This window comes from Manduca sexta, chromosome 24, assembly GCF_014839805.1.
Source record: "Manduca sexta isolate Smith_Timp_Sample1 chromosome 24, JHU_Msex_v1.0, whole genome shotgun sequence".
NCBI lineage: Eukaryota > Metazoa > Arthropoda > Insecta > Lepidoptera > Sphingidae > Manduca > Manduca sexta.
This window is the reverse complement of record NC_051138.1, coordinates 264,778-291,843: the sequence shown is the minus strand read 5'-3', so window position 1 is coordinate 291,843 and position 27,066 is coordinate 264,778. Positions and strand designations below refer to the sequence as shown.

Below are 27,066 nucleotides of genomic sequence, written 5' to 3'. Positions count from 1 at the left end.
TACCCGGGATTTAACTATTGAAACAAGAGCAACATCTGAAAACCAGTTGTAGGAGGCAGCTGGCACCTGCCTGCGCGCAGTCGGTGCATCGAGTGTCGCAAGCCATCGCAGCTTCCCAGAAAGCGTTTTCCTGCTGCACGCTGACGAATATCTACGTCACGCCGATGACGCGCGCCCGCGAATAAAAAACCGCACGGTGTCGGCGCGCCGGCCCTAGTAGCTCTCCGTCTTTCACCGAGGAGACAACCCTGGCTCCCCACGATGCCTGCATGGAGTCGCGCTCGCCGGCAGACTCCGACGAGGACTCCGACTCCGGCGACGCGACCGTCCCCGCCGGTACGCAGTGTTTGTGATGTGATCTGTGTTGTGCCCCTGTGTGCTGTCCAGGATTGTGCTGTGCAGGATGTGCTTTTGATATCCTTTTACGCTAATAAGGTGCAGGAGTGCCACTGCGCTGCCAGGATACATAATGGGCACGAAATGAGATTGTATTAGAATTTGTTTGATAGGGATAGATATGTTTTCTCAAATTATTGCAAAGATCATGGTCATGTTCCTGTTTAATGCCATATATACTTACATAAAAGAAAGTGTTAATACTACGCAATACGGGTCATTAGTTGCGTGATCATGATGGAGGTTATGCCGGTAAAATTTTGGCCTCAAAATGCTGTAAACAAAATAATATAAAGAGGAATTCAGATCTAATTAACTAAAAGTGCAATATATTACATATGATTTATAACCTAGGGCTCTTATTTTGTTGGGAAGTCAATATGACGTAAAAGTGTCTACTTTTAAAAATTTTGCAAGCGGGTCAATAGGCCTAAACACTTAGGTTATTGTAGTCGCGTATTTTCAAATTGGAATTCTTATACTTAGCCCTCATATCAATATTATTGTTCTTAATTGTTTTAATTTCTACAAAAATTCTTTACGATCTATATTATCAGAATATGTAGATCTTCATACGCTGTATTTTCATCAATTTTGGGAAAACCTAATGATAAATCGTACACGACCTATTTTTATTATAGTAAACCACAAGTTAAATGAAATTGATTTACTTTCTTAGATGTTTTATAGTTTTTACTATAATTGTCTAACTTAGTAATTAACTAAGTGTAATCGTCCATATGCTGTATGATGTTTAGGCTATGTCTTTTATTGTGAATTGTATTAAAATTCTGTAAACATAAAAGTTTTTAGAGGCATGTCCAGGAACCATAGATTTTTCTCATTTGTATTACTTGATAGCAACAAGATTTGTAAAAAAATTGTAGATTTACATCCAGTCTAGATTATGTTAAAAAGTTGTATCTAGTTAGTTAGCTAAGGTATCTATCTAACTTCAATTAAACAAATATAACCTATAAATACAAGGCTACCTAACATGCGAAGTAAAGATGTTTTTCTTCATTTCCATTTTTAGTAAAAAAAATAAATAAACAATCCCGAAAGATAACTAAAGGAGGAACTATGAATTATTGTCTTTAAAATTTTGTACATCATGATAATTTTAAATCCCATTTTTACAACATCATAAAAAAATTACGTAGAACATTGTAATAGTAAGCCAGTGAAGTGTATTCATAACAATAATCTTTCTACCCTGTCTGACAAAAATATGCAGCCAATACAACAATACCAATAATATAATACTTATGTGGAAGTATTGATTCGTCGATTTTATAATATGATTCTGGCTTGTCCCATGTCATCTTACTCTAGAAAATTCGTAGCCAGGTTTATTGAGTTAAAAGACTGGATATCGCTCATTGAACGTAAAGTGGAAATAGTCTTAATGTTTTCTAACGCCAAGAGATAGTTATAGCTGTTCGTCCTGGGTCAGTCGGTATATATCTAGTAAAGATATCAGAATCCTTGCTACTTTTAGATACTGACTTTTATATTGATGAGTTTAGTCTAGGCATAATCAAAGGACCATGACGCGTCGCCATATCCCACAATGACTCGTTAACACTAGGTACAATATTATCATATTAGAACAAGTTTAACGACATTCAAATCGGTGTAAACGAACTTTTAAGAGGTAAATTTTATCTAGCAGGCGCTAAATGAAAGCAGAGGCTGTGCCTGACTCCCATCGTAAACCGTATCGTCTTAATGCGTATTTTAATTATTCTAGTGTAGCTTGATGTAAACTTCCCATAAAAATGCTCTTAATGTGTTATTTTACGACAAAAATTGATAATTCGATAAGGCCACAACGCACGCTACACTCTACGAGCGATGCGGTTCATATCATATTGATATTTTGCTGCGTCTAGTTCGGTATCATTCTGGCGATATTATCTCCTTGGTTGATATTAAATTTGCTCGTAATGCTCTTAATAAGTGATACAACAAAGCACATAGTATAACATCAAAAATAAACGTTGATAGATAAAAAGGACAAAGTCTAATTCGTCTCATTTGAATTTTCAATATCCCGCGGGTGATCTGGTAATGCTTGTATATGTCTTATAATTAATAAATATTCAATGTTTTATTTTTCATATAAACCTTAATATTATTTTAGAAGATACAGCTTGCGAGAAACTAAATTCATTAAATTAATAACTGGCTAAATCGACTATCGTCAATGTATTGTAAGCCTTAAAATTAACGAAATAAAAAATTGTATAGCTGAGAAGCCAAATCGCCAATCGCTAATGGTAACGTATCGTGGTTAGTGTGGCCCTACGCCGCTACTGTCATTGCCGAATCCTGTATGCCGTGTATCCGAGATTGATCATTAATTAAATCTAATATCCTTACGTATTATAAAAGTCCCCCGCCGCGTTTGCATATCTGAACGCGACAAATTCAAAAACTCCCCAAAGGCTTTTGATGATATTCGCTATGGACATAGTTTGAGACCCTGGGAAGAAAAATATATAGCTGGGCTTTTGTCCCGGGAAAATTCATTCGCGCGGGCTCCCCGGGCAAATGCCAGTTAGGACATAAGATCCGTAGTTCTTTCTTCCCTTTAAATCCAAACAGTGATATACGATCCTCTACACTACACGGTTACATGAGGAAATATTAATCACGGACGGAAGCACATGGTGCAGTGTGTATGTACTTCTTGGTTGAATAACATATTGAGGCCTGAAAGGGTCCGAAAATTTTCCCCTTTTTCCTCTGCGCTTATCCTAGAAATTCCCATTTTCCACCTCTCCTTCTTTCCCCATTTCCTTCCTTACTCTCCAACGGTGCCGCTGTGGTTGCTAAGCCAGCAGATTACCTGTATACTGCTCGCAGGGTACCGCTGATGATAATCGAAGCGGTTCCCTCGCAATAAAAAAAGATTTCTACGTTTTCGTAAATAGCTCGCATCACGCTCTTTTGGCGTGGATTCTCATTCTATTGACTGTGACCGTTGGTTTGTCATAAACACCATAAAACCCTGGCATGAGTCACATCACGATCCCGGAAAATATCGGGGTTTGAGAAATACCCGTCCTGTGACGCAGATAACAACCACGATAATGTTTCGCAAAGGTCATATTTATTTATTATTATTTAAATTTATTACATTTATTTATTATTCGCACACTTTCTTATATTTTTTTGCTTGTCGTTTCGCGTTTGTAGAACTTCTCTAATTACTCACTTCAAAACTCCTCTAACAAAGGTTATTCAAAAAGAGAAATACCTATCTCATTTGTTGAGTTAAAGAATTAAATCATAATATAATATGCCAGTTACTTATTATTCATCTTATCGTAAGTTTGAAAAATAGGTTTCTAATATTTTTAATCTGAGTTTTTGAAAATTCATACATCCACTTTTCTACAATAGTGTATTAGTGATCCTACAAAACAAAATTTTGTGTACCCCTGTATTGGTACATATCACATTTTTTTATTTCATTTATTTAGTATGGAATTTAAATTTTCATTGATGTGTAAATATTTAATAGAGCATGCGGACCAGTTTCCTCGCAATTACGATAGTAAAATAATTATATTTTCCTACAAAAATATTTGCAATCAATTATAAGTATGATTTTAATGTGTTTGTATATATTTGTCATTTTCCTTATACATAGTTACCTTATTTAAGGACGTTAAATATTTCGAGCTTGATTATTTGTTTATGTTTATTTGAACAGTATTTATTCGATAAGCATTCGATACATATATGTAGACCGTATTGACAGTGAGGATATTAGTTCTAAAATGTACACTGTCATGCAACATTTAAATGAATATACTATGAAAACAATTCAACGGAATCGATAACAATTATCATAATATATTTTGATTACAGAATAAACTGAACTCGCTATACGCAGCACAATTGCTATCACTGACTCATATGTTATCTCAAGTGGCCAAAAATCACCTGTATATTTTCTGTAGTGATAGAATGTCATGCTCGCTATGAAATGACTCATGAATCATTCAAATAGCTCTCACCGCGCTGTCTAGTGTCAACTGATATTAGTCGTTGCATCCCAGTATTCAGAACAATAGTAATAATGAGCATATTAAGAATGATATTTCAAATTCTAGTGGCACTTACCGAGAGTTCCTGGCCATCAATGTCTCTAGTTACCGCGTTGTTAAAGCCTGCTGTAGCTTGATTCGGCTGAGCTTTCTCGAATAAGTGTTTGACAGCGCAAATATGTATCCAGACTGAGTTTGGGAGATTTGTGCTACACCCAATAATAATACGGTAGCGGGTCCTACCTTTGTAGTTTATACTGCAATCTAATGTAATGTAACCCAGGACACTATTGGTAATGTTGCTCCATTGTCTTTCCGGTCCAACACTGGATCGGATGCCCATTTTTAATGTCGACACGCTTCACTAGAGTACACAGTCTATAATGTTCTGGCTCTTTCCAATCCACGGCACCATATAACAATAATCTAAGTGAGAGTTTTGTTATTATTGCGATAATTATTTAAATAAATGGTTTATACTTTGTGCAGATCCTGAGAAATGGGATCGTTCGGACGTGGTGCGGTGCGTGCGGTGGGTGGCGCGCACGTTCCGCGTGCAGGCGCCACGGCGGCACCTACTGCCCGACTCCGGCGCCGCTCTGCTCGCGCTCACCGCTGACAACTGGCTGCAGGTCATTATACATTCCGTTCATTATTCACCAGCTCTGACCAGCAGCCCGATCATCTCGTCGAAAAGAATAATCAAATAAAGTAGGGTAGTTGCACAATTGACGATAAGACCTCATGTATACGTCAATTATTAAGAAAACTAAAGACGCGAGTTTTAATATGCGCGCTTTTTGTGCGTCCTCAGTGTGAAGCTACGTTTAGTCAATGATACAGTTGCATTTGAAGCACCTCATCTGGGCCCTGATTCCCTACGACACACATTATTTTGACAGTCCATAACAAGCACGTAACGGCCTCATAGCGTTTGTGACCAATGAAATTAGAATAGCATTTCACGAAGATAACCTAACACGGCCGTGTTACAAGTTTACACTGTCATAGAGAATAAAGTTTAAAAACGTTGAGTGCATAGACCCTAACAATTGTATGTTGTATGTATGTAGGTGTGCAACGGTGACGAGGCAGCGGCGCGCATCTACCACGCGTACCTGTTGCACGCACACGCCAGCGCCACGGGCCAGCCGCCGCCGCCGCCTCTGCCCGAGCACCAGGCGTCCTCCAGCGCGCCCGCTGACTACCGTGAGTAGCTCTATATCTTCTTAGTGCGTTTTATAGCTTTTTAATATCCCCCATAATAATTTTAGCCATAACTTAACCCATGATTCTTCAGTTGATGTGAAAATTTGCCTCTTTACAGAATATTTTCATGAACTTTCTTCTGCTCTTATATGTATTTATCCTACGATTGATTCTTATATTTTGAATTTGCTCAGACAGGGCTTTTTAGGTTTATCTAGGGATCTCGAGTTATGTGATGAGCTTTGTAATGTCACACATTCGGCGAATATTCTGGTAGGTACAGGCAGTCAGCAGGTTTTCTTATGTCTTAAACTTAAATATTTTAAAGTATATTTTTTTGGACAGATACTGTTAATTGTAACGCACGCAGTTAAATACTTCTCTATGTCCATTATGAAAAAATCTACTTTCACCTACTAATAGCTTACTTCAAAGTGGGATCAGCATATTTCATGTTGCTAAACCCACTGATGAAACTATTGCTTGTCTAGTTGTCAATAACCATTTTTTGAAGTAGACAATAAAAAGAAATAATTTACCTCAAAGAGTCGAGATGTGTTTGATATTACATAACTAAGTGGGGTTGTGTTCTACGAAATGCCGAGTGTGTTCTGGTCTACTGGCGCAGCCTGTCGCAACCGGCTGATTCATTCGTTCGTCACCTCAGATTTCTTATACTAGTATCTAGATGATATTATTATTACTCAGTACATACGATATACTCCCAAGGTTTTGGACTGTATTTTATAAGAATATTATACTTAAACCTACTTCATATAATATAATATACCTGTTAAAACCACATTAGAACCTTAAATAGTTTATTAACTATCTGTCTCTTAATTTTTGTTAGTTGTTTAAACTAAAAAAAACTTATCCATTATTGACTATTTTACATAAGGCTGTAAGGTTTTACTAAATATAAATTCCGGATGGGAAATCAACCTTACTGGTCTTGGTCCTATCGCCAATTGTAATCAGACAAAACAAAAGCTACCCACTCGGATAAGACCGGCGGGACCAGGTCAAATTCCAATACCGCCTGCTTGAGGCCACGATATTATTAATAGACTATTCATAGTTTAATAGTAGGTAGGTAAGTACTATGTTATAATGAAATTTAGGGAATGAAAAACCAATGTTATCATTAATTAGCATTAAATATGATTTCCTATCCTAAATCCATATTATTCATTAAATTTAGAAACTCTTTGTGCTAGTGTTGTGGGATTTGTTCTCTTCAATTCCGATGTGAGTAATTGTGACATGTTTCACATTATGATTCAACAATTTAGCCAAAAAATCTCAACGATCTCAATATTAAATTATTATGTATCTTCAAATTCTTTACAAAGGAATTATAATGATTTTCGGACCATTATAATAATATTTAGACAATTATAATAGAACCAATATGAGATAGACATAAGAAATGGATAATTAAAAAAAGATCAAAAGGTAAAAATATTTTTACGATATAGCGCCATCTATCGTCGTTCAATATAAACAAAAATACGCGCCAAAACTAATGAATGGACGTGGTTGAGTCATCTCACGGCGCCGCGTGCGTTCCATTCATCTCTCACGGTTACTGACTCAACAATTTTCTACGAAATGAAACTTTGATAATAACGTTTTTCGTTGTATCTATGTAACCGAATAATTGACTTTGATTATTCACTCTTTAATTCAGTACAGTAGATGACCCAGCCGGCCTGACTAAATAAGATATTATAACCAGTTGGCATTTGCAATAAATTTCCTATTGTACTTTAATATTTAGTCACAGTAAAACTTTGATGAAGTCTTTAGCATGCCTCATTCCGATATCCACGAATGATATTACAGTATGGTAAATACGAGATAGTTTCTTAAAGTATAGTAAATACTTACAGTTTCGAGTTCATTGACTTTTTATCACAATAAAAAAATAATCAATGAGGAAAAATATATAAAATTGTAATCTAAATTGATTCGCTGTGATAAGGTCGTAAATGGCACCGCGCACGCCTGGCCCGCTCCATGTGGCGGCAGGGTCAGCGATCGTGCTGCTATGCTGCGCCGCATGACGCGAACTGTTCGGTGTTTCTCATCCGTAATTATGATGCAGATTGTTACTTCTGTATAAGTGGCAAAAACATTTACCGCCTACTGATTAGTAAAATGTAAAAAATATAATGATATTATTTTTGCTGACTTAATATATAATGATAAGTTAGTTGATAATTCAAAGTACAAATACTTGCATAATAATAACAACTAATGGTCGTCCAGTGGTTGAAAACCGATAGTCGAATTGTATATATTTGTAATGAATATAGTATAGTACAGGATCCCTGGAACACTTTTAATCGTTTATTACTATCAGCGTAGAGTAGCTACCTTTTGAATGGACGCCCAAGTTTTTTCCTTACAGTAATGTTGGTAAATGGTAGCTTAATAGGCGTAGCAAGGATAAAATATGTTAATTTGACGAATTTTAAAAATTTATTACTAACCGAATTTTTCTTTGTTAATTATCGAGATAATTATCTAAATAACGTGAAAAAATATTTGTCCTACAAAATATAAGGTTTGATTAGGGAGTCCCCTCTCTCCAACATGTATCATAGACAAGGTCATGAAAAATAATTACTAACCAGCAATTTTTTTTTATTGGTTAGCCAACATTTGCTTAGCTTACCACTCACATATTTGTCATCCAAATAAAACAATGTCCTACAAAAAAAGGTATGTTTTATTAGTCCTACAAGATTAGTACTTTTGGGTATACAAAATGAAATGAAATGAAACGATTGAAAATTGAACTTACATTAAATTAATTCTTAGTAAAATATAGTTATATAAGAATATAAATTTAAATCATGAAGAAATTAAGTACATAAATTATTTTTCTATGCAATATAAAATATATTGAATGGCAATTGATAATTTAATTTACAGGCATTCTCGAAAACAATCGAGTATTTCCGAACATAACCGAACTCTCCGACTGTTAATGGAGTAAATTGAAAACACAAACAATGTGAGTAGTAAGCTATGCAAATGTTAGCTAACCAATAAAAAAAAATTGCTGGTTAGTAATTATTTTTCATGACCTTGTTTATGATACATGTTACAGAGGGGAGACTCCCTAACGAAACCTTATATTTTGTAGGACAAATATTTTTTCACGTTGTTTAGAGAATTATCTCGATAATTAACAAAGAAAAATTCGGTTAGTAATATTTTTTGAAATTCGTCAAATCAACATATTTTATCCTTGCTACCCCTATTAAGCTACCATTTACCAAATTACTGTAAGGTAAAAACTTTGGCGTCTAGTCAAAAGGTAGCTTTTGACTAGACGCTAGACTAGACTACTCACGAAAAATCAGCTTGATAGTAATAAACGATGAAAAGTGTACCAGGGATCCTGTACTAGTACATATAAATTTCATTTTAGGAGACTTCTTTATTTGAACTTCAATTATACCAAATCACTCCTCACCTCCGTGCGTGCAATATGCTTAAAAAGGGTTTCAATGTTTTTTCTACACGTATTATGACATAGATTATTATGTAAGCTAATACGTTTACGATACAAATTATCTACAATTATTGCTTAAATATTATTTCTTATCTATATACCTGTAAAGAATTGAATGATTCGCATTATTTAAAAACAAAGAGACGAGTTACATTGTTATCTTGCACCCGTATATGAGAATTAAAATCCTATCGCAAATATGACACATTGTTGCTATAACAATATAAAAATATCTGCAGATAATGCCCGTATACTTCAAATAATTAGGTTGCAATAGATAATGTTAATTAAGCACTTGATCTGATAAATATTCTATTTATATGTATGACTCATTTTCTATTCCGTGATGCCCTCTGCAAAGCGATGCTATTACCCCAAAATCACTTTCGCTGGACTATCACGCTGGGACTCGGGGGAATACACAGGATTATAGAGATATTATACAAGTCTCATTTACGACAATGAGATCTTTGCAAGTGATTTTATGAGAAAGAAAACTTTCACCCTAAATGCATTTTACTAGATGATATTGTAGATACAGGCTATTATTAACTCTTTAGGAAAAGTAGCGATAGCTAACTTTCAGGGGAAAGTGTAGATTATTGTGTACGAATTGTTACAGCTGTATCGAATTTGATCGTGGAACCAAACAGGTGGCCATCCAGCTTTGTTATTTTATTTTGCATTACTACTGAAACCGGTCCCTATGGGTTCATGTTCAAGGTAGTTACCGTAAAAGATTTAATTATTTCTAAAGAAAAATATGGATTCGCTCCAGCATTCCTACGGATGCCAGATTTCAGATCAGATTGTTTAAAGTTTGGTCGAAATACCGATCAACTCTTTGCTCTTAATAATCGCTCAACCGTTCGGTTATGTTGTAAATTAGATGTATTGTATTCCCAGGTTGAAAAATCCTATGAAGAATCTATGTGTACTTTATCGATTTAAAAACATATTTGATCTACTTAGGAATGAAAGCATTCCATATCTTCTATAATAGGCTTGCTCTTATTGGTAACACGTGACGCAAATAATTTACAGTGTACAGTGAGCGCACTGTTTACACCTTTGCCAACTCCTTTGTTGATATACGCGTGAGCTTATGTAAATAGCTAAATCAAATAATAATAGTGCTCGCTATGTTGTTGCATGACAAATTTGTGTGTTGTCATCATAAGCTCTATTATCTATTAGTACGTTTGCATTATAATTTAAAAGAGCCAATACAACATCAAAAATGTGCGGAATGCAAATGAGCAAGTGTCCGAATATTAATTCGGCAGCAGTATTGTGAATCAGTGGCGGCTCGTGCTGGCGGGCTGAGTAACCGTTGTGAACGCGCCAAACGCGCGAGGCATGCGACGCCCGCGGGAAACCGTGGAAAACAACGTGTCCGCCGCGTTCGTCACTCAACTGTTCACATCAATTATCGAGCGACATCCAAAATATATCTTCTCCTAATCTCATATCTTATGGTCATCAACGCACCCACGATTTCTCTAGTGTTCTAGCTCGTTGTACGTGAGCGATGTCAAGCAATTATAATCGGATGACACAGTGGCTATTTTGCTATTTGGTCTATTTAAGTATTTTAATAATCAACATTCATTTATTCAATAAGTAATTAGCAGGGAAACATGGCTGTTTGCGTATGTGATTAAAAAAAGAGATAATATGCGTACATTGAAATGGAGCGTTAGTAATCAAAAAGTTTTTTGTCATAATTCGGAATGGAGTTATTATAAAATATTAACTCTGTTGATAGCGTTTTGTAACAGTAAATTTGATAACATAATTCCAATAAAAGTAAAACAAAGTTTAATTTTAGATAACAAGACAGAACAAAATGTAATAATTTCTGATGTTTTTTCACTCTCTAGTATGACTAGCAATTGGTAAATTGATAATAGTTTTCCTCAAACGTAAGTCGCAGCTTGTTACATGACAAAAGGCTCTCGCGACACAACGGCCCACATAACTCACTTGCATGGAGCAACACTGATCTGATATGCTATAAATTGAATGCGCTGTCACCGATTTGCTGACTTTGTGGGACCTTTCACTGCAACAAAAAATCTTGCAAAATCAATTCTCAATAACAATGAATTGATTTTTCTTCTGTAAAATAGTATACGGCATAATGCTATTACAAGCATATGGTATAATAAATATGAATTTTAAAAATATCATCCATAAGGAAGGACGTTTCGACATTATTGACTAAAAGCAATATTGACCTGCCATAGTCATATCAAAGAAATGGAGCCTGAAAGTTATTCCCAATTTCTGATATCTATCACTAAGACTATTTATTGTCTCATTTTTGTTTGTAATTGTTAGATTTATACGCCAGAATATACAAAGTGGCGGAATAAACCTACTACCTAGAAAGGATATCTCGAGATAACCAATGAAAATGTTGATGGACTGTGTTACTGATTATTCTCAAGCCTAGTAATGAACTACGCCACGTGGTGTGAGCGTGGTACACACGCGTAGTAGTTAGTACACGTGCGCTTTCTACCGCGATTACTCAGTGTTTTCGTGCCAGTTTGGGCAATGGGCATACACGTGACGGTGCGGAAGTGACTCAAATATTTACTCGGAACTGTGATTCACATTATTCCGGTTCATCTCGCTCTATGCTATTTTTTCCGTGAAATAACTCACCAAGAACAAAGTGGCTGCGCACTTGTACCGACTTCGATAGCCCAATACAAATCACAATAATTTATGATATAAATTATTTCTTCAAAGAGTAACCTTATTATCAGAGTAGTCAACAAAAAGCACGGGCAATTGTAGAGTCCCATCTCCAGCAACGGTGCAAGTTATTATGAAAAGCCAAATTATATGAAAGTATTTTTTCTCAGCCTATAAATTCTTATCACATTCTTATAGTAATCTGTAGTGTTATTGTAATGTACACATCTCTATACACATCCCTATTAATTATATTATAATATACATTATAACATGTATACATCTATTTGCTTGTACTTATAAAATTGTAACTAAAAAGTAATTTATTCTCAAAATATTGTGATGATTAATCTGTCTCTACATTTTTGTACTTCGTTACTTAGTTTCAATTTTCGGTGTAGCCATCGTCACTGGCGCCGACGGTAGGCCTCGTGGGAGAGTTCCTCTCTATCTTTAGATACAATCGCACGTGTGTAGCTTCTCATGACAATCCTGCACATATGTTAAAATATATAGCCAACCAGTAGAGCCACGTTTTATCCCGATTCCATAGGGTAGTGTTGAAATACTCTGACCACTGTTTCGCTAATATGTGAATAAGCAACTTGGCTAAAGAGTTTATACAGTCTTACAAATAATTGTAGACACAAAAATCCAATTTCCAAATCCTTAAAAAATGTCGCCTATAAAAATGACATATGGCAAGAAGTCGGTTTCTCTATGTTCAATTTATCACGCACCAGTGTTCAAACACTACTGCGAAGCAATTTGAAGTACATAAACGCCAGTGTTATATAGAATCATGACTATCTCACGCTAACTTACGTAGTAGAGTTTTATCCAGTCCTTCTAAAGTTCAGTGTGATATTAATATGTACTGTTACTTACCATTTATCGAGGAGTTATCAGCTTGTCATTTGTAAAATAGTTAAGCACAGGTTTAAGGCAGTGGTTCTCAAACTTTTTAAATGACTGAACCCTTTTGGGAAGCAAAATACTTGATGGAACCCTACAATAAAACAATTGTTTTTATAAGTGTATTTTTTATTAATCAGCATAATAAAAGTACAATGTCACAGTTACTAATTATTATTGAGAGAGGTGTTTTGATTTTTTTTCTAAATTCTTGCGGAACCCCGACAGAGGTATCACGGAACCCTAGGGTTCCGCGGAACACACTTAGAGTATAGCTGGTTTAAGGAATACAATGTAGTCTTAATGTAATTTAGTGCTTAAGTATTCTTTATAATGATTGTGTTCTGTGCTATGCCTTTTGTTAAATAATAAAAAAAAACACTCATCACGAGTGCTTCATAATTCTGGCGGCAGAGTAGTGACGCTGGGCGCCTCGTGATGTGTCAGAGCTCAGCGGCGTCTCAATGGTTCCAATGAGTCAACTGTTAACAGTAACTATTTGACTAACGCTCTGACTAGATCCTGGATGTAACATGATGAGTTTAATTTGTCAAGATTTGGTAACTATAATTAGTTTACTTTTTTTTACAACTGAAAGGCCATACAAGGTCCAGTCATTGTGTAGCTTTGTCGAAGTAAACAGAGTGACAATAACGTGGGCGTATACCACACGGTGCGTGGCACTATGTTAAGTCTCATTATGCGATCTACTAAGTTTTAACTCCCCAGATTGACGTGAGGTAGGCAACAGAAAAATTATCAAATCGAACAATAGGTTTTTTTTTCACTTTTTTAATGGAGAGGATTTCATCAATAGGAGAGCCTATTCCTATATAGATATTTATATTTCCCTATGGTGGATCATCACTTATAAAGGTTAAATAAACGCAAGAATTTTCCGTCTTATTCGCATTTTTTTACATCCTATTCAAGAAATATAAACTAAATCAAAAATATCTGTAACACAACACGTCCTGCTCGACCTACTCTTCTGTTTGGCAGTATGTAATAACTATAAACAAGTGTAATGTATGGCGGTCTGTGCACACGCGGTATTGGCCGTCGCGCGCGAGGACACACCCACATATAATGCTTTGTTTGTAAAGGACATTCGGCAAGGTCGGGTCAGGTCACCTTTAGTACTTAAATGCTACTGGATCTATAAATAACTGCTAGATGTTTTTGTTTACCCTTTTTTGTTTTACACTATTTATTTGTATTAACCAATAAATGGTCTATACTGTTGTTACCACGAGCCTCCCTGTCAGTTTAGTCTATTGATCTCCCTGTAATTACAGGCACATAATGCAGGTTGTTGCATTATTTACGAAAACCTTATACCGCTTACCTGCGCTTTGCGATCATTTCAGCAACCCACCTCTTCCTGCTTCGAAAAAGATAATTAATTTGATTGAGCCTCCTTCATCCCAAGATCTACAAAGATAAATGTACCAACAGGAAATAGTGAATAATAAGTTGTAAGAGACTAGACGCGTTTCTAAGAACGCGCTTGGAGGTCGTACTTGCGTCGCCGCGGCGCCTCGACACGTTGCCACAAATAAATTATACTCCATCCGTATTACAAAGTGCTAAATTGGGTAAACGGTGGACCGAGCTCCGCCTTCCCTATTGCCCTCGTTTGTAAGCAGCCATGTTGGTTCCTTTACGAAAGGCCGACAAAAGATTGGATTATGTGTTAGTGAGCCATCGCCGCCCATTAGCTTTAATATCAGATTCAGTTCAATTTTGGGCATATGGTTTAATAAATTATTTACGAGACGCATCGTTTTTGAACTACTGGGAAGATTACTTTTTATAGCAGAAAACAAATGTACCTCATCTTTCAGGTATAACAAATCACTGCCAATTTTTTACAACTAAACATCCCAGAAGAGTCGTATGTTCTTGAGTGTTATCTATGTAAAGGAAGTGTATATGGGTAAAACTCTAATGTGTTTTTGTACCATATTTCAAAATTACTTTTAAGGGAGTTGAAGTCAGGCAAGCGGTCCGTTATACGCAGAAACTATGTCAAATCCACTCCGCTACATGGTTGAGAAATTGTGGCGCACTATCCTTACTTTAAAGTACGTTAAATGTAGTTGAAGAATCAAAGCAAGAGCGAGTCTGTAACGTCTTCATGGGTGTTTTTAAAACGTACAGTTTCAACTGACTCATACCATAGGCGGACTTTATACAGCATGACAAATATATCTGAATACCTGTTTGTCATCAATATAATTTAAATTTTAAATCAAATTTTATTGTGTTGTAAAAAAATGACGATATTTGTCCTGGTCTACTTTGAGCCCTCGCATAATTTTAGATACCCTTCTTAAATCAAGAATACATCTAGAACACCGCAAGATTTTCAAGTTTTTATTTTCATTTCATTATATGAAAAACACGCCGTAATATTGATATCCTACTTTCTGTTTCTCTTAATTATTTCCATAGCCTCGACAAACACAGAGTTAATTGGACTCGTCATAGTACAAGTACTCTTACGCTTAAACAAGAAAAAATAATGATGTAACAGTATCAGTCTAGTGCTCACAATAATTACCACAAATGACGTGTCCATGCATTACAAATATGTAAAGTACTACTACGCATGTCTGTCGTAAACTCAAGTATGTATGGCTATGGAGGTATTAACTGGTGTCTTTTTCCTCATCTATGCAAAAGCAATTATAGACAGCGTAATTATGCATTTAAAACGAAGCTAAGCATTCTTGATGTACCGGCAGCGTACTTAGGCTGTGATTAGGGTTTTGGATTCGACTCCCAGATGTAGCAAAATTTTGAGTTTGAATTGATATTGAAATTGTGCACAATGCGGCGATGAGCTCGCTCTCAGTCACCATGAGAGTTATAAACCCGCAGAAATGTAAAGTAGCTACCCCCTGGAGAAGTCTTTAGTGACACAGCCGTTATATGTTGAATGAAATAAAGGTAAAGTAAAATTTCGCAGTTTAATGAGCGCTTTGCAATGCTTTGTAATTTAATAGTTTTGGTTATAATTATTTTATTTACAATGAATCAAGTATTAAATGAACTCGATAATGTTCTTTTAAAATATACACTTATACTTCAAAGGTTCGTGCCAAGTTCTATAGCGTATACTACTTTAACGAAGACCCCCACCCCTCCCACCATAAGCCCGTACTTGACACCGAGACGCGACGGGTCGGAGTTCATTTATCACGACAGGGGGCGCCATTTGCAACTGAATGTATTGAATGGGCGGGGGCATGGCCTCTCTCGCGAACTTGAACTGACACTCCTTAACACCTCTTCATAAATATGAGCCCGGAGGATCATTTATGACGATGTAATTGTTCATTACGCGTTAAAGGGGACTACTTTAAATCTCGGCAATGGCCTAACCGATTTTTAATAAGATTTTTTCCGCTGATAGATATATCATTAAAAGCTAGTAATAAATCCTTGCCAAAGAACATCGATTCCTGCCTTGGATGATTCACGAGAATATTGAAATTAAAAAACATCCAGATTTTACTAAAGCAGATAGTTAGAAGCTTGTATAATCCTGAGATCCTGTTCTACGATTAATTAAAATGGAACCCAAAAGGCCGTCTGCTAGACTTCAAGACACTGTCATGTGATTCATTTTGCGTAGTTCGGACCGTCTACAGCTAAAATTGTATAATTGTAAAATGCAGGTAGATATTGTAGCTTTGCCTGTTCCGACGACTCAGCCCGCCACGTGACAGTGAAGGCTGCAAAGTCTATGCAATGCCGAGAAAAAATTATAAAATAAAACAACTGCTGTAAAATCCGATAAATAGTTTCATTTTGATGTCTAACATCTGTGTAAACATAGAAATGATTATAGTTTACCCACAGTAAAGAAATATGTAGTACTAAATCAATAATCTCAACAAGTTTCGACGCGTTCATTATCCCAAGTCGCGCAAATCGCCGTCTCTCACCTTCTTATTATATAACACATGAAACTATGCGGTAACATGCGCGAGCGAGTGCGCGGACCGGCCGCATGGACCGCCACTGATTCATGCAGGAGGAATCCGACCGAAGCCGCTTGTGCCTGCGCGGGGCCGTGTGAACCTACATTTCATATGAATTATAGGCTTCACCGCTTTCACGTTGTATGTAGTTTTGTAATGAAGGAAAGGTCCGTTATTTTCACAGTCGAGTTAGTCACGTTAGGAGACGATTTATAAATATGGGGCCTTTAGTGTATACTGTCCTACTGGTTACGAGCTTGTTTTAGGAGGCTTTGGGCATTAATTAAGTCCTCGCTATGTTTTTCTAAATGAGCACGAAAAATGACGTCATTGCTCCTGATAATAAGCGCAGTAGGCATGAGAGGTGCATTTGCATCTACGCACTGACTATATTACATAATATAATTAAGATTTATTTTATCAAATACAAATAGCGCGGGATTTTGAAAATGCCTTATCATAAAAAGCTTCTGTAGTCGATAGTTACCATTGTTGCAGACATGGGCGCCGGGAGGTGGGTTCAAGGGGATGCACGTGCAACCTCCTGTCCGTAACAAATCACAATAAAAATAACTAAATGACTATGGGAACTATCAACCACAGATGTTTTATTATGATTTAGCATATAAAAATACCTATTATTAAAAAAATAAATAATGATGTTAAGTACGACCTACTATAGTGTGTAGATTGCAGTTCCGTCCCCCTCCTGGCGCCTATTGCAGTGGGATCCACACAGTGTTAATTGATCTACATTACCACCGCCAGTTGACACAATTACGTCGACCTGTTGCCCTGCAAGTTGGTAGACTTTACATACGTTCTATATTGCTATACAATATAATATGTGGAATGTTGGTTAATTTCCTACAATGTTTTCCTTCTTCATTAAAACAAGCGATAATGCACAATGAATACAAGTAACTACTCGTACATGGGAACAAACCAGATTCCTTCGTGTCAGACGGAGTTTAGATTCTGCTAGGATTTCACTACTCTACAATTAACTATATTATATTGTCACTGTTTCAACCAGTTTGTGTCTTCTATTTGCATAGCCTGTAAGCACCTCCTTCACTTCACTGAGAACGCCGCGCCTTGGGCGAGACTACACATTTACGTGTAAACTTTAAAACAACTTGTAAACGTATGTAAGTATTAAGTATAGTGAGTGCTTATTATGTTTGGAACGGACATTCCAAGATTGGATAGAGTCTGATTCATATTTGCTCGTAGAGGTCTCAATGAAAAAACTTTTGAGTTAGTACGGTACAACCACGATTGAAGAATATTCATTGACAGGTCTTACTATTTAGTGAGATTCAATATTACAATGTTTGAATAACCTCAGTTAGTAAGTATATATACACACATCACGCCTTTATCCTCGAAGGGTTAGTCCGAGGTGCAACCAGGGCACCAGCTATTCGCCTGAGTTCTTTCACATGTGTAATTATATTTTTTTTACTAGAAGTTAGACGTATAATTTATTTCTAAATTATTCCTAATAATAGCAGCACGCCGCTTCAATCAATTTATTTAAATGCTCAAAAATATATTATTTAAATATAAGTACACAAATTTTCCATGCGTCATTCTGGCATCCACAAAATGAAATCTCAGCAAGATCACTTATTACTTATTAGAGCGTATGTAATATTACCTATATGCTCGCAAAATCTCTATCGCAAATTCGTTTCTTGTATCTATTTAATTATTAAAATTTTGATAATTTTTATTGCCGGAATATATAAGACGTATTTTTTTCATATCGGTTCGTCTGATGTACCTACTGCCTTAATCACATTTCACGAGAAATATTAGTCATATTGAATGTAGAGTTTTTATTTATAGAATTAACTGCTTTTGTTACTTGTAATATCGATATACCAATGAGTTGCAGAATGAACTACAGACTTACAAAAGTTTATTAGACTTCATCAGGTAAATAATTTTCGTATTGGGACGGCAATAGAGCTTAACGGAACTTGTACGGAATTCCCCATAGCATTTGATTGGAGAACGTGTTGTGCGTTTACAACAGTTATAACTTACCAAATAAATATTTACTTTTAACTATGATAGCTGACTTCTGCCCTCGTAAAAGACACTCTAGGACGGGGAGAAATACTGGAGCTATAATTTTTTATAATAAAAGGAATACAAAGGTGGCTGAGTTGTAAGTCGACAACTGATAATAAGTAGTACAAACGCAACATAGAACTTTGAATAACAAAATTTCTACTATATTCCAGTTCGGTTGTCACACTGAGAATGACATTATATACTGCCTTAATTAGTTTCTCGTTAAATATCCTTCGAATTATCACGACGTTTAATTTCAAGAGTGTGGGTAGAAGTAAGTATAAGTAACCAAGCCTATTATATTAGGCAACGGGCATAAAGGAAATATGGAGTAACTCCTGAGATTTTGAATAAAGCACACATTTTTAATGCTCAATCTGGAAATTAAAATCTACAACCTTACGGGTCATAATTCAAAAGCAACCGCTAATCCAATAAGACGATAGTAATGTCCGTCAAACCAATTTCATTTTTTTTTATAATTATTACATTAAAATGTGAATGGGAGACAACCTCATTCTACATTTTTAATGAACCGTTAATAAACATTGAATTCACTTACATACTTCGCACGGCATCGGCATATCACTGCCTTGTGAATTTCCATTGTAAGTTTTCCTCGTAGTTCCTAACATGGCACTCACTATGATGGCATCTGGAGGAGCCCGGAGCCTGCCCCCTCGTCCCACAGTGGGAGGAGCGCTCGGCCCCACCTCTCAAGTCTCCGCCTCTTGTGGGAACCCACCGGCCAAGTTATAAGCGATGGCGGACAAGAGAAATATTATCGCTTCACAAAAACATGCAATCATGCTGTGCCTTGTTTAACGACAGCAATTAATGTGTTTGCCACGAGTTAGGTCTTAGTGGGATTTGTTTTATCTGCTGATTGATTAAGATATATGCGTTTTATGATTATATTTGTTCATGATGCTAGCGTTTGTGTGATTTTTCATTGAATTTACATAAATTAAATCCGAGCAAAGTATCAAAATTAAATTAACAAACCGGATTTTGTACGCTCTGGTGTGATATTGTTTTATTAGGAAATGTACGTAATGAAAACTTAGCGGTTATAAACTTTATTATTTATTGCTGATATTGTCATCAATAAATAAAGATCATAACCGATTTCGATTCATATATTGATATTAAGTTAATTAAAAAGATAAAAATGTTTATTATTATTCATAGAGTATTTTATAAATAAATCTTACTAAAATAAATGGCATGTAGAGCGAAATACTCTCGGTAATCAATGTAGGAATTCTCTCGCTGTATTATTTGGTAAAAACGTTGGCATGTGATTCGATTTGTGGCCATTATATTGATAAACTATTATGACCTGTAGGATCATTTGAAATTCAATGTAATCATATGTTCGACGTTAACTGACGACTATTTTTGTGCTTGATTGCCCAAAAGTAGAATGGGAATTATTAAGGTAGTCCCTAATAATGTAACTATCGTCATATAAAACTAGGATATGATAACCAGCATGATACCAGCTTTCTGCTTAAAAGCCGGCAACTCCACTTCATTCCGTTTTTTTCTAACACTATGTTCATGACCTTTTTAATACATCCGGCCTTCGTCTTAAAAAAGATTGACCTAATTATATTTTTTAATAATGACTCCGCCACCACATTGCTTTTGTACCAGATCCCATTTCCACGAATTGGACGCCGCAACAGCTATATTTTACAGTACGTGGGTCTCGCAGTGCTACCATAGTACGGCCAAGCCTTTACGATCATAGCCAATTAATTACACTTTATTATGATATAAAATTGAACCCACAACTAATTCGATAAACCTTGTGATTAATAGTTTCGGAGAAATGGCCGTGGGTTTTCAACTCGTGAAAATTTCGAAAGCTTATGGCGTAGGTGACGCAAATGGCGGCTTTGTGTGTTTACTTATGGACGGAACGGATGCAATGAAGTTGTTTTTACATACGTTGAGAATTTAATTCAGTTTACATTAACTTGATGTTTGTTTGAAATTGGTGAAAATTTGTGTACCTGCCTATTTTATATATTTTTTATGAATTTTCGACACAGACCAGATTTGTGTGTATAATAATGAAAAAGTACTATATTACAAAGCGGCGATAGCGTAGTTGGGAGTGGAACGGACTGCCGAGACAAAGTAGGTTCGAAACTGAGGGCACGCACCACTGACTTTTCTAAAATTATGTGAGTATTCTTTGTTTATTATTACTTGCTTTAACGGCGAAGGAAAACATCGTGAGGAAACGTGCATATCTGAGAAGTTCTCTATGAGAATTTTGAGGGTATGTGAAGTCTGCTAATCGACACTAAGCCAGCGTGGTGGACTAAGGCCTAATCCCTCTCAGTAGTGGAAGAGATCCGTGCCCAGCAATGGGACAGTGTATAATATAGAGATGATGTTATTATTATGATGACCTAACCATTATATCATTTAGGCACAAAATAATACATGGAGTCGAAGATATACACTGTCATGTAAACTAGGTTCTGTATTCTCAACATCGTGGTTTTGCGTTCAGAATTAAATGGTTTACGAACACAAAACATACAAAGCACATCATTTGATTTTGCTCCCAATTTTAGATACAGAATTTTGATTCCGTTGTGTTTTAAATACGCGTTCCGTATCTATGAATCAAATTGTACCTAACACGCCAAGAAATACATTTACCCGCTTCTAAGTAATTCTCGACGAAATTAACTGACCATTGTGATAGTTTATGAGGAGTAAAGTTTACACTGATTTAGCTAACAAAAATGTTAAGCATGACAGGAACTACACACATACTTAGTGGAGAAATCTTTTTACGTTAACTTATTCACGTTTTAGGCCTAGCAAACCACATAGCGGTTTAACCAAAGGCTATATCTAAGGTTTCGTGCATTTTGAAACGGTTCTATAATTTATCAAAAGGATAAAGTGATATCTCGTAACCACATGATCGGAAATCGCAAGTTTTCAATAGAGCCTTCTCAGAATCGATTATATTCAAGACTTTCGAGGTTTCTTGCCGACACATTATTAATGGATATTTGTTCATGTTGATTTTTGGATGTCAAAATAAATTAATGTGCTCCATTACATTTTGTACTAAGTAAAGGGCTTGAGATAAAAAAACCACCGTTTTAGTTTTACATACTAACATCAATTTCTAAACCACCTTCTACTTTATAGAGGGTGAGCGTTACCTTTTCCGCGGTCTACTAGCATTAAAGAAACGTGTCAATTTGTGAAGATATTTCTTTTTATGTCTTTCGATATATGGACAAATTATTTTCAATAATTTTTTGCGAATAATTATACTTCATAGTTCACGGCCTCGGACCAAACTTTATACAACTTTGATGCCTACGATGTCACTATAAATGCCGAAATCATACGATCAAATAATTCAATAAGGTCTAATCCGGTAGATAAAGTGTGTAATAGCCGTCAGCTATGATACCATCGCTCGGGTGGCGGCGAGGGTCGCTCGCGGCGGGGGACTATGCATAATGCATGCCGCATGCATTATGGAATCTCCACGGGTTTCATTAGGTGCTGGAGTCTGAGATATAACATTACTGTAGACCAAAAACAATAAAGCGTGATAATGATTTCTAATGTTTACGCGTATGTTAGACATTTTGTTTATTTCGATATATAAACCGTGAAGTTAGATGTTAATAAATGCAAGGTTGTTATCGAGCCCTGTGAATGATAGTGAGGTCTCTAGCATTTTCGTCTGTATTGTTAGCAGTGGCGAAGGTTGAAATTTTCCGAAAGGAAACCGGAAACAACATAATATAGTTACCAATATACATAAACGCAGTTTGAAAATCGTTCTAATGATAATTAGATTTAACATAAATTACGAAAGGCGAATCGACAGGAATAGGGTTATATGGATCTTCGCCATTAATTTCTAGGTAGTTTTAACTCGTGATTCTACCTGCATTTGGCCGTTCCCGTTACAAAAAAAGCCTATACCACTCAACAGTAACATAGATTATTATAGATGAAAGATTTATACAGAACCGGACCGATACTTTAAGAGGAGGAGGAGATCTTGGTATAGATCATAATTCGCTTTAATGATGAAGGAAAATTATGATAGAACTAGCATGCCCAAGATGTCTAAGAATTTTAGTGAAAAGCCACTAAAGTGTATGGTATTTTCATCAGATATTTTCGCAAATAAATATATCGTGTATTACGGAGTTTACATTTTAATAAAATAAGCATAATCCTCGCTATGCAAATGCTTAATATTAGCAGTGGCAAGCCAGCATGGTGCCGAGCAGGGCGCGGTAAGCCACCCTCGCGAGCGGCGCCGCGTGACACCAATAACTCCAGCCGGGAGACACGCTAAGCCTCTGTCTGAGGGGATCGTGTTGATGTTATTACTGTGCTTGATCTTTGCACTGATTCATTGCGGTCTAGTGTTTAATGATTGCTTTTGTTTATTATTATTTATAACGTAACTTTCTCTGTATTGCTTAATATAATATTAAAGTTACAGATCATATTGAATGCAATATTGAAAATATTAAAGAAAAAGTTTACCATTCCTGAAAAGTATTTTTTAACAATTGCATATCCTAAATATACAAATAGTTTTATGGACAGGCGTGATGTGTGCTGAATGAAATCGCGACTACATAATATTTCCCTTATTCTGTTGCAAAAAAACATATTACAGTATTGGAAACTAGGATAAAACACATTGTCCGTACAGCAAAATATAGAGTCAGGGAATAGCGAACTCCTGGTTTTCTTTCAAAAGGACAAGGGCATTGTTCATTGGACAGACACGAGAGGTCCGTAAGTCTGTGCGGTGCGGGAGGGGTGTGAGGGTGGGGGCGAGGGTGCGGCCGTCACGCGGTTTCCGCCGCCACTCGTCCGCTTCCGGTCGTGTATCCGGCCGCATATCCGGCGCAGTCTCGACAAATTCCTTTTTTTTTTTAAATTATATAATACTTTGGACTTGTGGTGTACTCTAAAAATAAAAAAAAACTATGCAAGTATTTCTTATTGAAACTATTGTAATAAGAATATAATAATATAACTAACCAAAAACGTACTTAAAATTAATTTAAAAAGTGTCGTAAAAATACGGTAAATTATATAAATAATCAAGAAGAATAAAAAACATTTAAAAAATACCTCAAATATAAAACGATAATTAAGAAACAGTGAGTGAGTGGTTCAGTCTGTAATGTGCGTGTGATGCGCCGCGAGTCGCTGCGATGCTGTGGCTCAGTCGGGGTGAGCACGCGCGCTTCCACCACTTCTACCACGGTAGGCTTCGGGGAGAACTACACAATATATTTGTATTTTAATATTAATGAATTCCAGTTGCTATGCCGACGTTTAAACTCATTTAAAACCTCCAAGTTGAGTAATGGGCTTATTTTATACTCTGCAAATGACAGGGTCTTGTTAATTATTGAACAATTATTATTATAATCATATAACACATTAAGTTTTGCTATTTTTATTACTTTAAAAGGTAATTAACTACCGACTTTTACATCATATTTTATAATTGACCGATAAGTGTGAAGTTAATTCCCTGTTATAGGGAGTTCCTTGTTATAGCCTGTTGTTATTTAACGGATACAATTCCAGATTTCGGGGAGATACTGAACTGAAAATACCCAATATCACTTTACCTGACCCGGGCATCGAACAGTCTATCTTCCGCAATAGGTACAACTGCGCCACCCAGGCAGTATAATAACGTCGTACCATTCTATAGGTATTCTGTGGTCAAAACAATACAGATAGATCTATCTATCAATTATATTTATAGACTACATATAAAAAAAGTCCCCTTTTCTGTCTGTCTGTATGTTATCGATATGCTCAAAATCTACTCACAAGATTTTTTAATGAAATTTGGTATGGAGATAGTTTAAGTCTCTGGGAAGGTATAGGCTACTTTTTCTCTCGGGAAAATAAACAGCGGGACTTTTATCCCGGAAAACTTCACGCGGCCGAAGTAGCGAGCAAAAGCTAGTAACCAATAATAATTATAATTTGTCATGACACAATGTTATTGCCTGCAGATGGGTACACGGCGCTGAGCGGCTGCGCCCGCACCAGCGGCGGTCAGGTGCAGCTGTGGCAGTTCCTGCTGGAGGAGCTGGCGTCAGGAGCGCCTGGGATCTGTTGGGAGGTCAGTGCAATATAAATATACCATATTATTACTATAGTAACTCACAGCCGCAGCGAAAATATTTTTCTCCAATCGGTAACGCATACGTTATATCTTATCGATAGTATGCGACATTCCCATTATTTTTCTATTTTCTATTTTTAGCGTTGTAGATTATAGATAAGCATCTTGACTACGGCGTCACGATAACAACCATTTTAGCTTAGCGATTAGATCTCACACATTCCAAAACAGTTTGTGATCAAATTGTATTTGTACACAAGTTATAATACTGTTATTATACGGTGGGAGGGTGATAAGACCAGTTAGCAATAGCCTAGTTACTTGCCAAAGGTGCTTATATCTTCATTAATTTTCATTTATACAATAATAAGTCCCGGTATAACATTACTATTCAATTCCGCCCTATAGTGTCAAGAACAGAAAATGACAATTTACAACTAGTTAGAAAAATGCACATTCCATCCATTTACCAGTAAGCATCATACTTAACATTTGTCCCCGAGATTTAATCGAGATTGTGTCACACGCTGCTATCATCTATATCTGAAGGTGAAGCGCGTGCTGATAACAGACGGCTCATGAGTGTCACGCATGCATTATCATTCTACACACGGTTATTGTGAAATCGTATCGGATATAATTAATAATGTTATTGTAAACAATACTTTCTTTACAAAGGATGAATCATCAAAACAAAAGAGCATCTACTTATTAAATACAAAAGACAGCCATGTAGCTCTATATGTAACTTGTTCTCCTAGATTTAACGTTGCGAGAGCAAGAACGACAAGCTATTTCTTAGCCATATTTTTATTCACAATATTTAAACTTTCTTTATAGTTTCATTCTCTATCTATTAATTGTGTGCGGCCAATTAACATCAAACAAAGCCCTTATTTTAGCTTCACAGATCTAGAAAATACATATTGAATTAACATGTTTACAAAAGGTCTAAAATATCCAACAAAAAGATCATTAGTCCTTAGCTCTTCAGTTTCTATCCAGACGTGAGACACCAACCCTGAGTTCTTAATCTATTCCCAGGGTCCTCCCGGAGATGGTGAGTTCCGCCTGTCCGATCCCGACGAGGTGGCTCGACGCTGGGGCCGACGCAAGCAGAAACCCAACATGAACTACGACAAACTGTCCAGAGCGCTGCGGTACTACTACGACAAGAATATCATGAGCAAGGTGTGATGATTAACTGAACTCCTTTCCTTATATAGTTATTGTCATCATTCAAGTCTGAGGTGACAATAATCACAAAATCTGTACGGGCAATTTTGATACTCATAGGAATAGAAAAAGAGCGGCGCAAATAAAACTTAAACCTATTCAGTGACTTTGTGTCAAATATCCTTATCTGCTAATCTTAATGTTTACAATAAAAAGAAAAAACTCAGTCCTTATGTTGTCCTCTGGCAGGTGCATGGCAAGCGGTACGCGTATCGGTTCAGCTGGGCGGGCCTGACGGCGGCGTGCCAGGCGCAGGCGGCCGACGCGCCGCCCTACTGGCACTACCTGACGCCGCCCCCCGCGCACTCCCCCGCACCACCGCCCCCGCACCCCTCGCCGCACAACAACGGACACTCGCAGCCGCCCGCCACCACGCAGTGAACATCTATTACACTTAGGAAAAATCAACAGAATACTTACACTCCATGGAGAAGTTAAGTGACAATTGTATCTGTGAGTACATTTCTCTGCCTAGAAATGCAGTTGTCTCAAATTATCCGCTCTTTAAACATTACATTTAAGAAACACTATTTTTTTGTGTAATATTTCCATAATTAGTATTCAAATTGTATATTTAACTGATCTGTGATTATTCATGCAAGATTTAGAAGAACAATATTTTTTCCTAAAAGTGTATCATAAAATCAAAATATTCATATAAATGAAATGGATTTGTGAAGTTCATAGATAAATATGAAAAATGTTTGCATTTATTCTTAAAACTAGCTTTTGCTCGCGGCTCCGCCCGCGTTATAAACTTTT

The 27,066-nt window shown here is 36.4% G+C and overlaps 1 protein-coding gene across 1 annotated transcript; it reads left to right on the top strand.

The window, feature by feature from the left end:
- The first annotated feature begins 223 nt into the window (after window positions 1-223).
- LOC115450741 (DNA-binding protein D-ETS-6) lies at window positions 224-27,066 on the top strand. Its single transcript, XM_030178839.2, has 6 exons — window positions 224-336; window positions 4,947-5,089; window positions 5,531-5,666; window positions 24,956-25,065; window positions 26,113-26,259; window positions 26,494-27,066. Exons 1-6 carry the CDS (start codon window positions 270-272, stop codon window positions 26,683-26,685), a joined length of 795 nt encoding a protein of 264 aa, XP_030034699.2. The 5' UTR covers window positions 224-269; the 3' UTR covers window positions 26,686-27,066.

Coding starts and splice junctions, on each gene's coding strand:
- LOC115450741 (XM_030178839.2), top strand. CDS start 270: ATGGAGTCGCGCTCGCCGGCAGACTCCGACGAGGACTCCGACTCCGGC. Junction 5,090..5,530: donor CCGCTGACAACTGGCTGCAG/GTCATTATACAT, acceptor GTATGTATGTAG/GTGTGCAACGGTGACGAGGC. Junction 26,260..26,493: donor ACAAGAATATCATGAGCAAG/GTGTGATGATTA, acceptor GTCCTCTGGCAG/GTGCATGGCAAGCGGTACGC.